The 17,500-nt window shown below is 36.8% G+C and overlaps 1 protein-coding gene across 2 annotated transcripts in view; it reads left to right on the forward strand.

Moving 5' to 3' along the window:
• LOC144967292 (ATPase MORC2-like) overlaps positions 1-15,580 on the forward strand; it is a 75,523-nt gene extending 59,943 nt beyond the window's left edge. Inside the window, exon 31 of one of the 2 annotated variants that reach the window (XM_078904352.1) lies at positions 11,151-15,580. In XM_078904352.1, coding sequence (XP_078760478.1) covers positions 11,151-11,234 — 84 coding nt within the window. In that variant the 3' untranslated portion in view covers positions 11,235-15,580. The remainder of the gene's footprint in view (positions 1-11,150) is intronic. The other variant, XM_078904351.1, reaches the window with a different exon arrangement.
• The last annotated feature ends 1,920 nt before the right edge of the window (positions 15,581-17,500 follow it).

The following is a 17,500-nucleotide window of genomic DNA, read 5'->3' on the forward strand; positions in this document are numbered from 1 at the left end:
ATGCTGTGGTTGAGGCTTTTGCGGTGATGATGGTATGTGCTATTCGACGGGCTACATTATTGAAATAAAATAACGACGCTGATGATGAACTACTACTACTACTACTACTACTACTACTACTACTACTACTACTACTACTACTACTACTACTACTACTACTGACAACTACACTAATACTCACTACAACTATACCCTATCTTACTATATACTACTAACTTCTAATACAACGACGTTTAAACGGCCAGCATGTGTGACAATCGTGCATCCAACGTATCCAACGATATCTATATAAGTACTAAGCCTTTGATCGGTTTCAATGGCAGTTTGAATCTTCCCATCGTTCTTTTTGATGATTTTTTTCTTTATTTTTCTTTTTTTTTTTAAAAATTAATTATTTTTTTTTTTGGAATGAGGGAAGGGTGGACCGGGAGATAAAAAGAAAAAGAGGTATGGGATAAGGGGTGTGAGGCGAAGAAGGGGAAAGTCCTATTCAGAGAGACAGAAAGAGAAAGCACACACATACACATACACATACACAGATATGTAGAGAGAGAGAGAGAGAGAGGGAGGGAGAGGGAGGGAGAGAGAGAGAGAGAGAGAGAGAGAGAGAGAGAGAGATAAATAGAGAGAGATGAGGGGGTATTAGGCAAAGAGGCAATAAATAGTATTACATATAGAGAGTTAGAGATGAGAGAGGAAATGGGTTGAGATAGAGACAGGGGAAACGTGTGCGCGCGCGCATACACACACACACACACAGCGGGTGGTTGGATGGGAGCATCACCCTTGAATCATATACCTATGATGTTCGCATGGGTGTACGATCCGATAGTGATGTCGTTTCTTCTTCTCTTTACTGCCTATCCTGCTTCTTTGGTTTGTGATTGTATTTTTGACAGGGGATATTTTTTTTTCTGTAAATCTTCTGCCTGTTTGTTCTTAGTTATTTATAGTTTAGCTTATATCTTTAGGTTATGATTTTGATTTACATTTGTACTATTTTTGTTAGATTGCTTGTTTTTTTTTGTTTCAGCGGTCTCTCATATAACCTCATTTGTGTTGGAAGAGACCTAAAGCAATAAACAAACAAACACACACACACACACACACACAGAGAGACACTCACACACTGCGAGAGAGAGAGAGAGGGGGGGGGGGATTTTTGTTTTTTTTGTCTTTTCCAGTTGATTGAATCAAAGCATAAGCAATACTTTCACCAAATGAAAGCCAAGCGAAAGCGAATGCTCGCTTATAATATGCGTGAATGTTTTATATCGTGAGGAGATAATATTAACACTTATCTGTGCCAAAATCATCGTTTGTTTCCTGGTCTTGACATCGAGTCATGTCTGTAGACCAACAAAAAGAGACAAAAAATTCCGCAAAAAAAAATAATAACAACGTAACGAGGGTCTACGGAAATTCTCGATCAACAACACAACATAACGACGGCGACGAAAATTATTGATCAACAGAGCTTAAAAAAAAAAAACCCCAACATAACAACGGTATAATATGCGATTTTTACCAACAAAACCAAGGACAACATAATGAGGGTCTATGGATATTGTTGACAACAACGAGGGTCTATGGATATTGTTGACAACAACGAGGGTCTATGGATATTGTTGACGAACAGAGCCAAAAACGAGGGTCTATGGGATGGGTATTGTTGACCAATAATTAAAAAACAAATTAATATAAAACAAACAACGAGGTCTACGGATATTGTTGACCAACGGCAGAACCAAAGATGAGGGTCTATGGTGATTGCTGAACAACAGAACCAAAGACAACGCAACGACAATCTATGGAAGTAGCCGCTGTCTCCAAATAGCCATGATGACCGACTGGTTTTTACATATAATATAATTTGGACAGAACTTCAGTGACGGCTCCTTGGGTCCATTAATTTTTGAAAGATTTCTATGATTAAAATATTTGAGATCAGAGGTATTACATTCTTTTCAGATTAAGCAGAAAATCTTTCTCTTTAAATTCATATTTTACATGCAGATATCTTCTTGGCTGATTGCAATGTCCCCTTTTTGTGTCAAGATTTTAAGTCTACATTGATCTTTTGACTTCATTTATCTTTACGTCATGTCCAACTAGTATCAAACTTGATCAATATTGAGAACTCTTTAAAGAAGCACTATGCAAACTTTTAAAAGCATCCTGAATTTCCCTTTTCTTTTGGATATGAAGCATCGACATTAAAATAAATAGTAGAGTAGTAAGCCGGCATGGCAGAATATGAATTACATACATCGGATCAAATAACTATACATGAAAGTTATGCCCTCTGGGTGGGGTCTTTTGACCTCCCATGGTGGGCAGGGATGTCACTGATGGTGGGTCTTCTATCCTCCTTTATTTCCTTAAACAGGTGGGGTTTTTTTTAGTTTGTTTTGGAATGAGATTACTTGGATTTTGTCCTGACCTTGTGTGGAGTCCTTGGCAGAGAGGGAAATAGTCGAATGTAAAGTACCGTATGTATAGTATTCATTTTACAACACGATACTTTTTCCCCCCCCGTAAATCATTTGTCTATTATGAACTGTAGCAGTTCTTGGTTTGAATATAGATCAGTAAAGTTTGCTGCCCCAAACGTAAACAATAACAAGTTGCTAGTGATTTCCGTTAGGGACCGGAATAATTTACGCACAATATAGGTCTCCCAATTTTGTAGTTTGAGTTGTAGGCAATACACTTTCAGTATTGAAAATATGTTTACATAAAATCTAACAGTTGCAGAAATAATAATATAAGACTAAATTATTCTGAAAATCAGGCTCCGAATAATTCTCGTTTTGTTCATACCAGCGCAATAATTTGCTCTGGTCTAAAAATAGATAGACGTAACTTTGATAAATTTTACCTTTTGTTCCATAAAATATCCATATCTAGACATTATTTGATGCATGATCGAGTATTTATGAATATGTGTTTCTTTTGCCACCTAACAGCCAAATTTTAAAGGTTATTTTCTTCTATTATTTACATTGGAACGTGAGCTGTCAAGACAGGAACATGTGGTTTGCCATGTGCTCTCGACCTTTGTTTACGTTTGGGCACAAACTTTACTGTTCTATATGATCATATGTAAACATTTGAGTGTGTTCCTCTAAATGGGGTCCTGCTCTTATGGTGATCTCAAACCTAAACTGAACGTGGCGCTGAAATGACCTAAATGTGTCGCAAGCGCCACAAAACCTTCAATTATAAACTAAGCTATGCTCTTTACTTCTTCGGAGAATGCGACTGCACTGTGCGTATCTGTACACTGTATTGATGGGCAAACTGTATGACAAGAGTTGACGTTCGGACGCAATAAAGTTATGAGACGACCGTGATGGACTTTTCCTCTCTCCCCGTCCCGGTGACGAAATGATGTGGACGTGAATGGCTCTTGAGATCCGAGATTGACATTTTAGTACACGTGTTTGTGTTTTTAGTTGGTGTATTGGCTATGCACGTAAACCCGTCCGCCATTGATTTTGCTCATAATTTAATACGGTATTTTATTACAGACACTAGTATGAGTATCTTCTTTTCGCCCTCGTATACACCCATCTGCTGGTGTGTGAGATGCTTATTTTATCGAGTGATGGTTCATTCATTGTGTATTGTAGTTTTGTCTACTTGCCATTTGTGTCAGAAAAGCTGTTTATGTTAGGTTGGTTGTTTTTTTTTTTTTTTTTTGTTTTTTTTTTTTTTTTTTTTTTTTTTTTTTTGTTTTTTTTTTGTATATCAAATTATATAGTTGTGGATTACCTGTACCACTCGCACAACCAAACTAAATAAAACTGAATGTCAAATGTATAGTGTAAGTTTTTGGGAGGTGATATTGTTTTCCTTGTAAATCAACTCTGTTATGCACTGATAGTTAGAGTTTTTGTTTGTTTTGAACATATCTTGTAAACATTTGATTGTGTTCCTCGTAGTGGGATCCTGTGCTGGTGTCTGGATGAGACTTTAAGGTGATCTCAAAATTAGTACATTGATGGCGTGCTCCTGGAATCTGCATTTGCTCCCCATTTGAACCAATTTCCCTTTGTCTTACTTTTTCTTGGGTGCTTTGATTGTAATTCCAGAATATTTTGACTATTACATTTATCCTTCCTACTGGCGCTGCATGATATGACCTAAATGTGTCGCAAGCGCCGTAAAACCATTCAAGACAATAAAACAACTTAGTAAAAGAGTCCCCAAGCCTTTTTGCCGGGCGATGTTACACCAAACGCCCTGCATCTCGTGTCGTCCTTTGAAAGTGGGGGGTCAAATGGACGAGTCCCACGCACCCCACCCGTGTAAGGTGATTGCGGAGCGACTTACTTTGCCTTGAATTCTTCTATTGACACTACCAGGTATCTTCTTTACAGCTTGTACCATACAGGTTTAGATTGACTTGTTGCGAGTGACATGTGTCGAACTTTAAATAGGAAAGAAAAGCAGTTTAATCAGTTACCTCCCGTACTCTGGAAAAACATGCATTAAAAAATTTGGCCTGAAAACTCGTCCTTCAAATATCGATCGATTTAAATTACCCTTATTTTGCAGCAACAACCCCCCCCCCGCCCCCACCACCCAAAAAAATTAAAAAAACAAAACCCTCAAACTGGGGCTTCACGTAGTTTTCCTTAAATCTCAAGTTTGAGAGTTTTTGCCAAGATGAAGGTTATTTAAATCGATCGAATTTAATATGAAGGACGAGTTTTTTGGCCAAATTTTTTTTTTAAAGATCAGGTCTGAAGTTCGATCCCCAGTCGAGGTAGACTGACTTTTTTGGATTTTTTTTTTCTTGTATTTTTCGTTCTTGCTTTGTCTGACACTTTTCAAACACACTTGTTCAGAATTATACCTTACATTGGTGCCTGCTTCGTTAGTTTCTTAATTTAATTTTTATTTTCCAAAACAGGTTTTGTTGATAAAGGGGAAACCCGAAACGTTCATTTGATATGTTTTTTTTTTTGTAATTAAATTGAAGCTTACATTCAATTTCACAATATTATCTATTTCTTCGAGCTTCGAGCAGCAACATTTACAATAAAAAAAAAAGAAAAAGAACGGCAGCTTAGAGAAGTCTTTATTACACCCGGGGATAGATAAATCACAAAATTATTGCCGCTATTTTCCTGCATGGGATCGATGCTCACGCATCATAACATTCTCATCTATGTCTCGACCCAAATACTCGCCATTTGTCAATACAAGCTGTGTGCAATGTGTATGTGTGTGTGTGTGTCGTCCTATAATGTTTGTGTTTTGTTAACGGCTGCGGGTTACACACAAACGCACACACAAACGCGCTCACACACACACACACACACACACACACAGGGGGAGAGAGAGAGAGAGAGAGAGAGAGAGAGAGAGAGAGAGAGAGAGAGAGAGAGAGAGAGAGAGAGAGAGAGAGAGAGAGAGAGATTAAACAGGAAACCGCTCAAAGTTTTATTTTTACTTTGTAAATGAAAATCATCATAATCATCATCATCGTCGTCATCATCGTCGTCGTCACCATTATCATCATCGACACCGGTATCACCATCATTATCATTGTCATCGTCATCGTTGTCATCTACATCAGAACCACACGACGTTTTCCGTATAGATAGAATGCGCTTGGCTAAGAAACTCACAACATTGCCATCCAGAAGTGTAACGGGCCAACACACAAAACTATGTGTAACCTTGAACGTTTATAGTCTGGTTAATAATACAGTTTAGTGAGAATTACTCATAAAAGCGGATGGCAAAAAGCAACAACAAAGACCTGAGTGACGTCAACTTCACACTATCTATACGTTCATTTAAAACTGGGCAGCAAGCATGGATAAAAGATATAACTCAGCTCTGCATAATAATCTTTTTTCTTTTTTCTTTCAGACTTTTATCTTAGCGCTGCTATAGATAGTATGCAGAGGACGTCACTCAGGCCTTTGTTATTGTTTTTACCATCCGCGTTTGTGAGTTGTTCTCACTAAACTGTATTAACCAGACTATAAAAGTTCATGGTTACACATGGTTTGTGTGTTGGTCCGTTATACTTCCGGATGGCAATGTTGTGAACTCCTTGGCCAAGCGCATTCTATCTATAGAGTCGTAGCGGTTTACTTAAATAAGGACGAGCAAGATCTCGTTGTCTCGGAGACGTCTCTTGTTAACTGCCTCGTTAGGTTGACGGAGTCTTTGGATCTCGTTTCTTGTTTAACATAATCATTCTATACAGATCTGCTACGTATAGTATACAGATTCAATCGGTATACAGTGAAATCCGCATAAAGTCAACACTCTTAAAGGCAACACTTAACATGTAGGACTTGACATGACGCCTGTTAGACGATATTACAATATTTTCGGACAGAGACAACGCTTTTAACGACAAGGTACTCGTTTTACACCTGAGTACGGTGAGAGAATGTGAGTAAAGAATCTTTTCCAACGACTCAACCATGCGCCGAGCGAGCTCGAACCCCAGGGTCTTCCGGTCACATAGCCGCATAATGAAGGGGTTTAAGCTCAGATGTGAGCAGTATCTGAACGTTTTATTATTATTATTTTTTTTTTAATTGGGGGGGGGGGGTTGTTTGTTTGTTTTTTGTATTTTGTTTTTGTTTTTGTTTTTTTTTTTTGGGGGGGGGGGGGGTAAAGAAGAGACTACACAGTCTTTAAAACAAAACAAAAACATGTACAATAAAAAATGAAAGGAAAAGGAAAAATTATTGCAGTCAAGCGTGATTTGAAAAAAAAAAAAATTTGTATCGCTTACATCGTTATTGGATAATACTACAGGGCCGGGAAACGTAAGCACCAAGGTGCACGACCTCTGATAAATGGAACTTTTTGCGCCGCAAGCTGAAATTAAAGGTAATTTTGGGAGTGACGTCTCTCCATGTAAAAATAACTTGTCACAGACGCCAGATGTCATTGAGAGAGAGAGAGAGAGAGAGAGAGAGAGAGAGGGGGGGGGGGGGGGGGGACTTCGGGTAAGGAGAAAGAGGATGTGGCCTTCACGATCAACCCAGCCTGTCTTATCCAGCTGTCTTGCTTCGAGTCATTAATGTTTGTTGTGTTAGACAAGTTTAGGTTTCAACTTCATTCATTGTTCTAAGGCTGGGCAAACGGATAAGCAGCATGATATTATAATGAAGGCACACACATACACACACACACACACACACTCACACACACATATTCATACACGCACACATACCTTCGGATCGAAATTAGGATGATTCGAACTCTGGTGAAGATTCCCAATCCCCCACCAACTTTGAAAAGGTTCTGTCGCATTGTACTGATCAAATGTCTGATACAATGTGTATGAAACAGTACCAGCCGACGTGCACTTATTTGCAGGTCTAATTACCCAATTCCTTATGGACTCATTGTTGTAGTGGAAATATCAAAACATGACGCAAAATTAAATATTGTCCATTTCAACAATGTTAAACTAGGCCCATAAGTGGATTCGGGTGTCAGACCTGCATATATGTACACATTGGTACCAGACACAGCAAGAAAGAAAAAATAAAGATAAATAAATTTTTTAAAAGATAGAAATAAAGAAAAAGAAAAACCATCCACCCTCTAAAACTCCGTATTCATTTTGTAAGTAAGTCGTACAGATTACGACTATGAGAGAGAGAGAGAGAGAGAGAGAGAGAGAGAGAGAGAGAGAGAGAGAGAGAGATGTGTGATGTCTGTGTGTAACTTGTATACATTTTTAAAAAACCCATTGTTGTTTTCGAAGATTTTTTTTTCTGGATGTACAATAGGGACGAAAATTGGATATGCCATGAAGATGAACTTGTTGCAACGGCAATGACTGAATTATTTATTTGACCATGAATTCCTGCCCAATGGTGTCATAGAAAATTACTTACTTAATCCTCTTCGGGCCTTGAGGCACATAGGACATCCACCAGACATCTCCATTATTTGCGGTCGGCTGCTTTTGCGGTGGATGTATTCCAGGACAGGCCTGCTTCCTTTATTTCTTTTCCCGTGGTCCTTCGCGTTCCTTTGGTTCTCACCAGCTTTCTCTTCCCATCTGCTGTCCAGTACATGGTTGTCTTTGGAAGTGACCCTTTTTCCATTCTGATCACATGACCTAGCCAACGCCATCTTTTTCTTTTTCTTTGGCTTTCAATGCTTGTGCAGTCCACTGTTTTTATTTTTGTAGACCAAAATATGTTGAACATTATTTTTAGACATAGAAAATTGCAGTTTTATTTATGTAGCGCAGTATCCACTAAACGGGCTCAAAGAGCTTTACGAGGGGTCCCTAGCCAACAGCAACACTTAAAATATGGGACCAGGTTTGAGAGTTTTTGCCAAGATTAAAATCGATCGATTAAATTTGAAGGACGAGTTTTCTGGCCAAATTTGTTAATACGCTTCTTTCTCTGCAAATACACCATAATAATATATCTCACGGAAATAATATATATTATTGTATTCAGAAATATCGGAAGTTTTGTTTGTTCGTTTATTTTTCTCTCTCCTTAAACTCTAACCTAAAAAGGCTTGGCGTCTCCGCACTGTTAGTCAGTCAATCGAGAATGGATTGAAATTAAGCCATACATCGCAAGATAAAGTTGATATAATTGTGTCATTGATAAGTCGGAATTGGCTCATTTCATGGCCTCATCGTCGTGCTCGCATTGTATTCTACGGGTTGTAAACGTCTTCAGCTTGTGACGTTGAGCGGTTTACGAGATTTCAATGAGCGGTCGCAGCAGCGGAGAGATCCGGTGATGAGTTGGAGCAGGGAAACTAGCATAGGGCTGGACGAATTTGAGGTGGGCTCCTGTGGGGGGGACATATATAGAGAGATTGAGTAAGCAGCACAAAATAGAAGTAAAAACAGCTGACAAAAAAAAAAAAAAAAGAAAGAAAGAAAAGGAGAGGGGATAAGTAAAATGTAAATTGGAGAAAATAGATTTATTGAGACGGATATGGTTCATATCTATCTATCTATCTATCTATCTACCTATCTGTCTATCTATCTATCTGTCTATCTATCTGTCTAACTATCTATCTATCTATCTATATATCTATCTATCTATCTATCTATATATTTATCTATTTATCTATCTATTTATTTATCTATATATCTATCTATTATGATTATTAGTTTTGAAGAGGTACTGTATATTGTATAGTGTGTTCTTCATAGCTAGATCCTTGCTTGTGCCTGGATGGGACTTATGTTATGTCAACATTTGCACCTCGATAGATAGATTGCTCGTGGAAACTTCTGTTTCCTATTCAAACCAGTCCCCTTTGTCTTCCTTTTTCGTCGGTGTTTTTAACTTCATATCTACAACTTTCCTCTATCATATTCCTTATAACTGGCAATGAAATGACCTAATTGTGTCGCAAGGGCGTAAAACCTCTAAACATAAAAACAAAAATATAGATCCTATGGAAGATGTGCACGGGCATAATTTGCGGTATTGAAATAACACAAAGTTTAAGGATTTTTTCATTGACAAAATATTATTGCAACAGGAAATTGAGTGGGGTTCCTGGCCTTCCATAGTGGCTCCTGTGTCTTCTATCCCCCTATATTATCTGTTTTCCAATTGCTTTCTGTCTTTGTCTTGGAATGAGATAACATAGTTTTGTCCTGACCCTCGCCAGATCTTTGGCTGGGAGGGAACCAGTCAAATGTATAGTTAAACGTTTTGGGAGATGATATTTTTTTCCCTTGTAAATAATCTCTCTGTTATGTATTGTTATATGTATTGTTTTGAATGTATAATGTAAGCATTTGAGTGTGTTCCTCTTAATGGGATTTTGTGCTGGTGTCTTGATGATATGCTCTTGGAATCTACGTCTGTTCCCTATTTGAACCATTCCCCTTTGTCTTAGTTTTTCTTGTGGGCTTTCAAATGTAAATCTAGATATTTTCCGACTATCCCATTGGCCTACTTTTTACTGGTGCTGAAAAACATCAACAGGAAAGGCGTGTGGTGCATTCTTTATTTTGATGACAACCAAGTTGCCCAAACATTTATGGAATTCAAATCGAACTCCATTTAGATTGGGTTTCAATAGAGCGCTACAATGGAAATCAAATAGTTTGTTGTCTTATATTATTACTGTATATATACACATATATATACACACATACACATACAAACACACACACACACACGCACACACACACACACACACACACACACACTATATATATATATATATATATATATATATATATATATATATATTATATATATATATATATATATATATATATATATATATATATAAATCTTGTGAGTGTCTTCTTGTCTTTAATTGTAATTCGAGAACTTTTTTCTCTCCCATTGTCCTCCTTTTTACTGGCGCTGATATGACCTAAATGTGTTGCAAGCGCCCTACGGTAAAACCCTTAAAAACAGAAACAAACATTCTTGTCTTTTTTAATGTTAAAAATGTACCTCAATTAAAAGGGAATGAATTTTCAGTCGAAAGATTCATCACTTATTTTATTTGAAATTGATTATGGAATAGGAGGAATACACATTTTGATAAAGGTCGTTTAACAAGGTGTTAGAATAATTTATTTTTTAATCTTCGTCATTCAGGGTCCACACAAAAAAAAACAACACTTCTTTAGTGCTTTGTAATTTTTCGTTTCTACTCACAAATCTCCATCCCCTCTTCACCTTTGCAGACCATATTTTCTATATTCAGGGGCTACTTCTACATTCCTTCATACCCATTTCTTTAGTTTTAACCATTCTTCCTTTTTGAGTGTCAACTATCGAAACTGCGCAGTTATGTGTTTTTGTGGTATGACACTTGCCTTTGGATCGGGAGATCCAGTGTTCGATTCCTGCTCTGAGGGGTACATAGTGGAGTCCTTTGAAAAGACTGTTTACTCACATTATTTCACTGTATCCAGGTGTAAAAGGAGTACCTGGAAGTTGTCTCTGTCCAAAAATATAATAATTTAATACCGCCTAATAGGCGACATGTCTGGTCCTATATGTTAAGTGCTGCTGTTGGCTAGGGACCCCTTGTAAAACACTTTGAGCATGTTCAGTGGATTTTGCGCTATTTAACTACTCAAATTTTTTTTATAATGACAGTCAGAACTGTAATTTCTTTTATCATTTTTTTTCTCTCCCCAGGAATTTGACATTGATCCAGAGGAGAGCGGTGATCAAGTAGATGAATTATTGGCAGCATGTGTCCAGCAAGCCACCAACTCATGAGACTTTGAAGCATTCAGGGCTAGACACCACACTGATATTTTCTGATGTCAATGAGAGAAGAGGGCGGGCGGGATGGAGATGTTTGGAGTCCGGGTTCAGGATAACCAGCAGTTTTATGTCAGGTCCACCACTTTTCTAAGGTTGCCTTCATTTGCCAAAAGTGTAAACACACTATTTATTGTGTGTGTCTCTGGGACAGGATGAGAAATCATAATACCTTCAGGATGAGAAATCGGAATACCTTCAGGATGAGAAAACGGAATACCTTCAAGAATACAGATGATAACTTGTATTTTTTGATATAAAGATTTGTTACATACCGTTTCCAGTATTTTGATATCATTCTTTTTTTTTTCTTCTGTCATTGTATGGGACCTTTGTGAATTGAGATATTTCTTGGTACAATTTTGTTTTTAAATGCTGAAGAATAGAAATGTGAGATTCTTCCAAGTATAATATCCACATGTTGTTCTCAAAGCATTTCACAAGGAGTCCCATGTCAACAGTAACATTTAACTTGTAGAACAAGCTACGAGCTTGTAAGACACAATTGGCAGAATACGAAACGGTATTAGTGGTTGGTGTCTTTTATTATCGTTTTATTTTCTGTGGGGGTTTTTTGTTGTTATTTTTGTTCGGGTTTCTTTTTTTTTTTTTTTTTTGGCGCGGGGGGGGGGGGGGGTGAGAGAGTTTGAGGGTTGTTACCTTTTAAAGACTGTCTGAAATCAAACTAACTAATTTTGCTTTTATAAAATCGTGATAAGTTGTGTTTAGGGAGTGGCGTGAGGGTAATAAAGTATTTCTAATGCAAAAGTATCAAGTTTGATGAGGAATGTCCTTTGTAAAGACAGCTGCCATTCCCCCCCCCCTCTCTCTCTCTCTCTCTCTCTCTCTCTCTCTCTCTCTCTCTCTCTCTCTCTCTCTCTCTCTCTCTCTCTCTCTCTCTCTCTCTCTCTCTCTCTCTCTATCTATCTATCTATCTTTCTAGTGTATTTTTGTTTTATGGAAATATGTTAAATAAAAAAATCAAACAAAAAAATACAGATTTATAAATTGAAATTCTTTTTCTTTGATCGATTTAAAAAAAAAAAATGATGGATGGGGTCTGAGGTGGGCAAATAGGTCACTGTTGCAGTGTCTTCTATCTCCCTATATTTTCTTTCCTAGATTGCTTTCTGTCTTTGTCTTGGAATGAAATTACTTGGTTTTGCCCCGGCCATAGTCCTTGGCTGAGGGGGAAACAAAAAAGTGTTTAGAGTACTAGTTTCGAAAGTTGATTATTTTTTTCCATGTGTAAATCATCTCTCTGTTGTGTCATGTTATAGCTTTTGTTTTGAATATATTTTGTAAGCATTTGAGTGTATTCCTCTTAGCATGATCCTGTTCTGGTGTCTGGATGTTCATGTAGGTGATCTCAAATTGAGTATACTAATACTAATAGTATGCTCTTGGATTCTACTCATGTTCCCTATTCGAACCAGTCCCCTTTGTCTTACTTTTTTCCATTGGTGCTTTTGATTGTTAATCTAGAATTTTTGACTGTTAAAACGAAAATGTGGTTATAGTCCTGGATGGAATCATAACATTAAATAGCTTGTTGTCATATCCGAGTAGAATCATACTTTTTTTTTTCTACTACTGGGTTGGTCCTCTATTACTTTGAATGGTGCAATGTTGATATATGTATGTATGTATATATGTGTGTGTGTATGTGAAGATGTGTTTGTGTGCATGTGTATGGATGTGTGTGTATCTGAAGATGTATTTGTGTGCATGTGTATGGATGTGTGTGTATGTGAAGATGTGTTTGTGTGCATGCGTGCATGTGACCATATGCGTTTAAGCATGTAAAGTGGCGAGTATTGGTTGTGTATATTTCTACCGTGTAAGTCTTGATTTTTACTTTTGTGACTGATTTGATAGAAATTAACCTTTAAAAAAAATATTAACAATTTTGATGCATGAGGGAATTGTTGTGCTTTAAAAGTATGTCTGTTACTCCCTAAAGAACACAAGCTTAGTATCTTAGGCATAGATATAGTTACATAGTTCTTACTTATCATCATCATCATCATCATTGCCTTTTTCACCCTGGGTCAGGGTATAGGTCGCAGACAAACAGTTTCCATCCTTCTCTATCCTGTTCTTACTAATGGTATTTTCTTATCACTGCAACTTTTAAATGTATGATATCTTATCATCATCATCATCATCATTATCATCATCATCGTCCCAATCATCATCATTGTAGATGTCATCATCATTAGGATTGTCGTTGTTGTTTTTGTTGTTGTTGTTAATAATAATGATTGTTTTGTAAGTTTGACATTTTGAATGTATTATGACTAAAACAGTACGTTGTCAATGCCAATCGGAATTTATCACTTATTTGCATTACTTGCTTTTACTTCAGTGCATTTTTAAATATCAGATCTACATCTACATCTTCCTTTTTTTAACTGGTGTTGAAATGACCTAATAATGGCATAAGGGCGGTAAAAAAAAAACGTCTTAAAACAAAAACAAAAAAGAATAAAATGAATTTGTTGTTTGAGTTTGTTTCTGCAATTCAACGCATTTTTGAAGTGTTAGTCCATTTGTATATTTCCAACTTTATTCTTTTTTGAGGTTGTGATTTGCTGGATCTATGTATTCTCTCCTCCTCCCCCCCCTCTCTCTCTCTCTCTCTCTCTCTCTCTCTCTCTCTCTCTCTCTCTCTCTCTCTCTCTCTCTCCCTCCCTCCCTCCACCCAACTATAATGACTATCAAGTAATGCTTTTTATAGCATCTCAAAACAATGAAAAATAAACTAAATACAAGAATTCTTCTGAGGGAGTCTATACACCTCACATTTGTTCGCATTGATACTCTCCTGTTTGGATGGCAAGGAGCTTTCTCCCCATATTGGTAATTCAATTTTTGTATCTCCCTTTCTTCTAAACCATTCTAGAACTTTTTACTATCCCATTTTCTTTCATTTTACTGGCGCTGATGTGACGTAAATATGTTGCAAGCGCCATAAAACCCTTAAAAACAAACATCTTCTAAACCTGCCATCTCCTTCGTGATTGGAAGAATACACCCCCTGCTGGGTGGGGTTCCTGACCTCCCATAGTGGGCAGGGAGGTACATACTGTGTCTTCTATCCCCTTATATCTATTTTCCAACATGTTTTCTGTCTTTGTCTTGGAATGAGATTACTTGGTTTTGTCCTGGCCCTGTTCTGAGTCCTGGCTGGGAGGGAAACAGTCAAATGCATAGTTATTGTTTTGGGAGATGATATTTTTTTCCTTGTAAATCATCTCTCTGTTATGTATTATTATATTTGTTATTTTTAATGTATAGTGTAAGCATTTGAGTGTATTCGTCTTTGTTGGATTTTGTGCTTGTGTCCGGTTGAGACTTATAGGTGATCTCAAACTAAGTACATTGGTGGTATGCTCTTGGAATCTACATCTGATCCCTATTTGTTCCCAGTTCCCCTATGTATTACTTTTTCTTGGGTGCTTTAATTGTAATTCTAGAACTTTTTACTATCCCATTTTCTTCTTTTTTACTGGCGCTGATATAACCTAAATGTGTTGCAAGCGCCGTAAAACCCTTTAAAACAAAACAAATACACGCCCTGGAGGTCTGGGAATATAGGCCCACTCTGGGCGGATGGAATCCTCATCGATCTGTTGATCTGCTCTCTTTTAATCCCTATTATTTGTCACAGAGAGACTATTTTTAATTAAAACGATTGTTTATATTCATATAAAAGTGATATAATCGTATTATTGCACCCCTTTCCATCCAAAAACCATTCATGAAACAAGGAATTCGTTAAGTTTAAGAAGAATGAAGGGCGGGTGGTTGGATGGGAGCATCACCCTTGAATCATATACCTATGATGTTCGCATGGGTGTACGATCCGATAGTGATGTCGTTTCTTCTTCTCTTTACTAGCCTATCCTGCTTCTTTGGTTTGTGATTGTATTTTTGACAGGGATATTTTTTTTTTTTTCCTGTAAATCCTCTGCCTGTTTGTTCTTGGTTATTTATAATTTAGCTTATGATATCTTTAGGTTATGATTTTGATTGACATTTGTACTATTTTTGTTAGATTGCTTGTTTTTTTTGTTTCAGCGGTCTCTCATATAACCTCAATTGTGTTGGAAGAGACCTAAAGCAACAAACAAACAAACAAAAGAATGAAGGCAAAACAATTCAGTTAAATTGAAAATGTCATCTTTTTATGTAACTAGCCTCATTCTCTATCTCTCTCCAGTTGTGTTATTACGTCATCACTTCTCACGCAGATCAATAAGCACGATTAATAACACATTATCATGCATTTAAAAAAAGATAGGGGTGTAAACTATCACACAATATCAGTCCAGATTTTAAGAAGCAGCAACAGTGCACTTAAAACAGCCATGAAAATCGGATAGATCATTATAGTCTCACCATGACTGCATTTACCCTCTGATTAAAAAAAAAAACAATTTAAATCACCAGTTTTAAATCACCAGTTTACCATAGTACGGTTAGTTTTGGTTTTTTTTTTTTGTTTTTTTTTTTGGGGGGGGGGGGGGGTTGTGTAACAAAATGCACAAGGGCGTCGAGTAGAGTAAACAATTGGTCATCTTTTACCTTGACAAATGTCAGACGACTGTTGTGTGTATAGCATGTATAATAACAAAATGGTTCTATTTCCATGCAAGAAAAAAAAAAAAAGCAGGAAATTTTAGTGGTATTCCAGTGGAATCTGCATAAAGTCAACATCTCGTATTATTGGTCCCATATTTTCTGTTCTTTATCTTAGTGTGTTCCATTGATAATGGATAAAGTCAGTCAATTTTTCTTGTCCAATGGTGTTGGCTTTATCAGGATTTTACTGTATTTGTCTTGGCAATGCATCTCATTTTTTTTTTTTCAGAATTACGCTTTCTGTTTGTGATGTGTGGTTCGCTTCTTGTATGCTCTTGTATGTTTTAAGTCTCAGGCCAGTCCAATTTTTTTTATTCCAACATTAAATTATTGAATGTAGTTCCAGGTTTATATCTCCATAATCATTATGCTCTTTTATTTTTTTACACTTTTACAATTAAAAATTTTTTTTTTTCTGGTAGGGGATCCTGACCTCCCATAGTGGGCAGGGGGGTACATAATGTGTCTTCTATCCCCTTATATCTGTTTTCCAACATGCTTTCTGTCTTTGTCTTGGCATGAGATTATTTGGTTTTGTCCTGGCCCTGGCCGGAGTCCTAGCTGGGAGGGAAACAGTCAAATGCATAGTTATTGTTTTGGGAGATGATATTTTTTTCCTTGTAAATCATCTCTCTGTAATGTATTTTTTGTTATTTTTAATGTATAATGTAGGGATTTGGGTGTATCCCTCTTTGTTGGATTTTGTGCTTGTGTCTGGATGAGACTTATAGGTGATCTCAAACTAGGTACATTGGTGGTATGTATGCTCTTGGAATCTACATCTGATCCCTATTTGTTCCCAGTTCCCCTATGTCTTACTTTTTCTTGGGTGCTTTAATTGTAATTGTAGAACTTTTTACTATCCCATTTTCTTCCTTTATACTGGCGCTGATATAACCTAAATGTGTTGCAAGCGCCGTAAAACCCTTAAAAACAAAAACAAAACAATATATTTTTTTTCTTTCCCTATTTGTGTATTGATAAGGTGATACATTTGAGACAGGAATGCGGTTATTGTTGCTGTTTCTATATGATAATAGTTTTGCACTGTTTGAAAAAATGTTATTATTGTTTAGTATATGGTGCGCTGCATTGCCGGGGACGGGTTTTGTTTTTAATACGGCAACCATTGGCAATAAGGTGTTGATTTTAAAGTCAAAAATGGTTGAAAATGTAAAAATCATGCTTTTACCATACTTTTCATATAAAGTTGTGTTTTTATTTTCATGTGGTTTTCAATCAAATGTTTTTTATCTTATCTTAAATTGTTTAAAATCATTTATTATAATTTTTTATCTATCTTTTTTTTGTTCCATGTTATTGTTATGGTTAATAGAATGTATTGATTAATATAAAAAGAAATAAAATTTTAAAAAGATTTTAATTGTCATTTCAGCATATTTTATTTCATAATCAAATCTCTCATGGGATCTTGGGCGGGGCAAGTCTTCCCCTTTCTTGATGGGGTCAGAGTAGTCCAGGGCATGGCAATGGAGACTTCATCGGTCCGCAGCCTGGCTGATTGAGTCTTCATCAGTCCACAGCCTCTGGGTGGGATTTTCTGACCTCCCATA

Source organism: Berghia stephanieae, chromosome 3, assembly GCF_034508935.2.
Source record: "Berghia stephanieae isolate SIO BIC M18660-M18661 chromosome 3, UCSD_Bste_1.3, whole genome shotgun sequence".
Taxonomy (NCBI): Eukaryota; Metazoa; Mollusca; class Gastropoda; order Nudibranchia; family Aeolidiidae; genus Berghia; species Berghia stephanieae.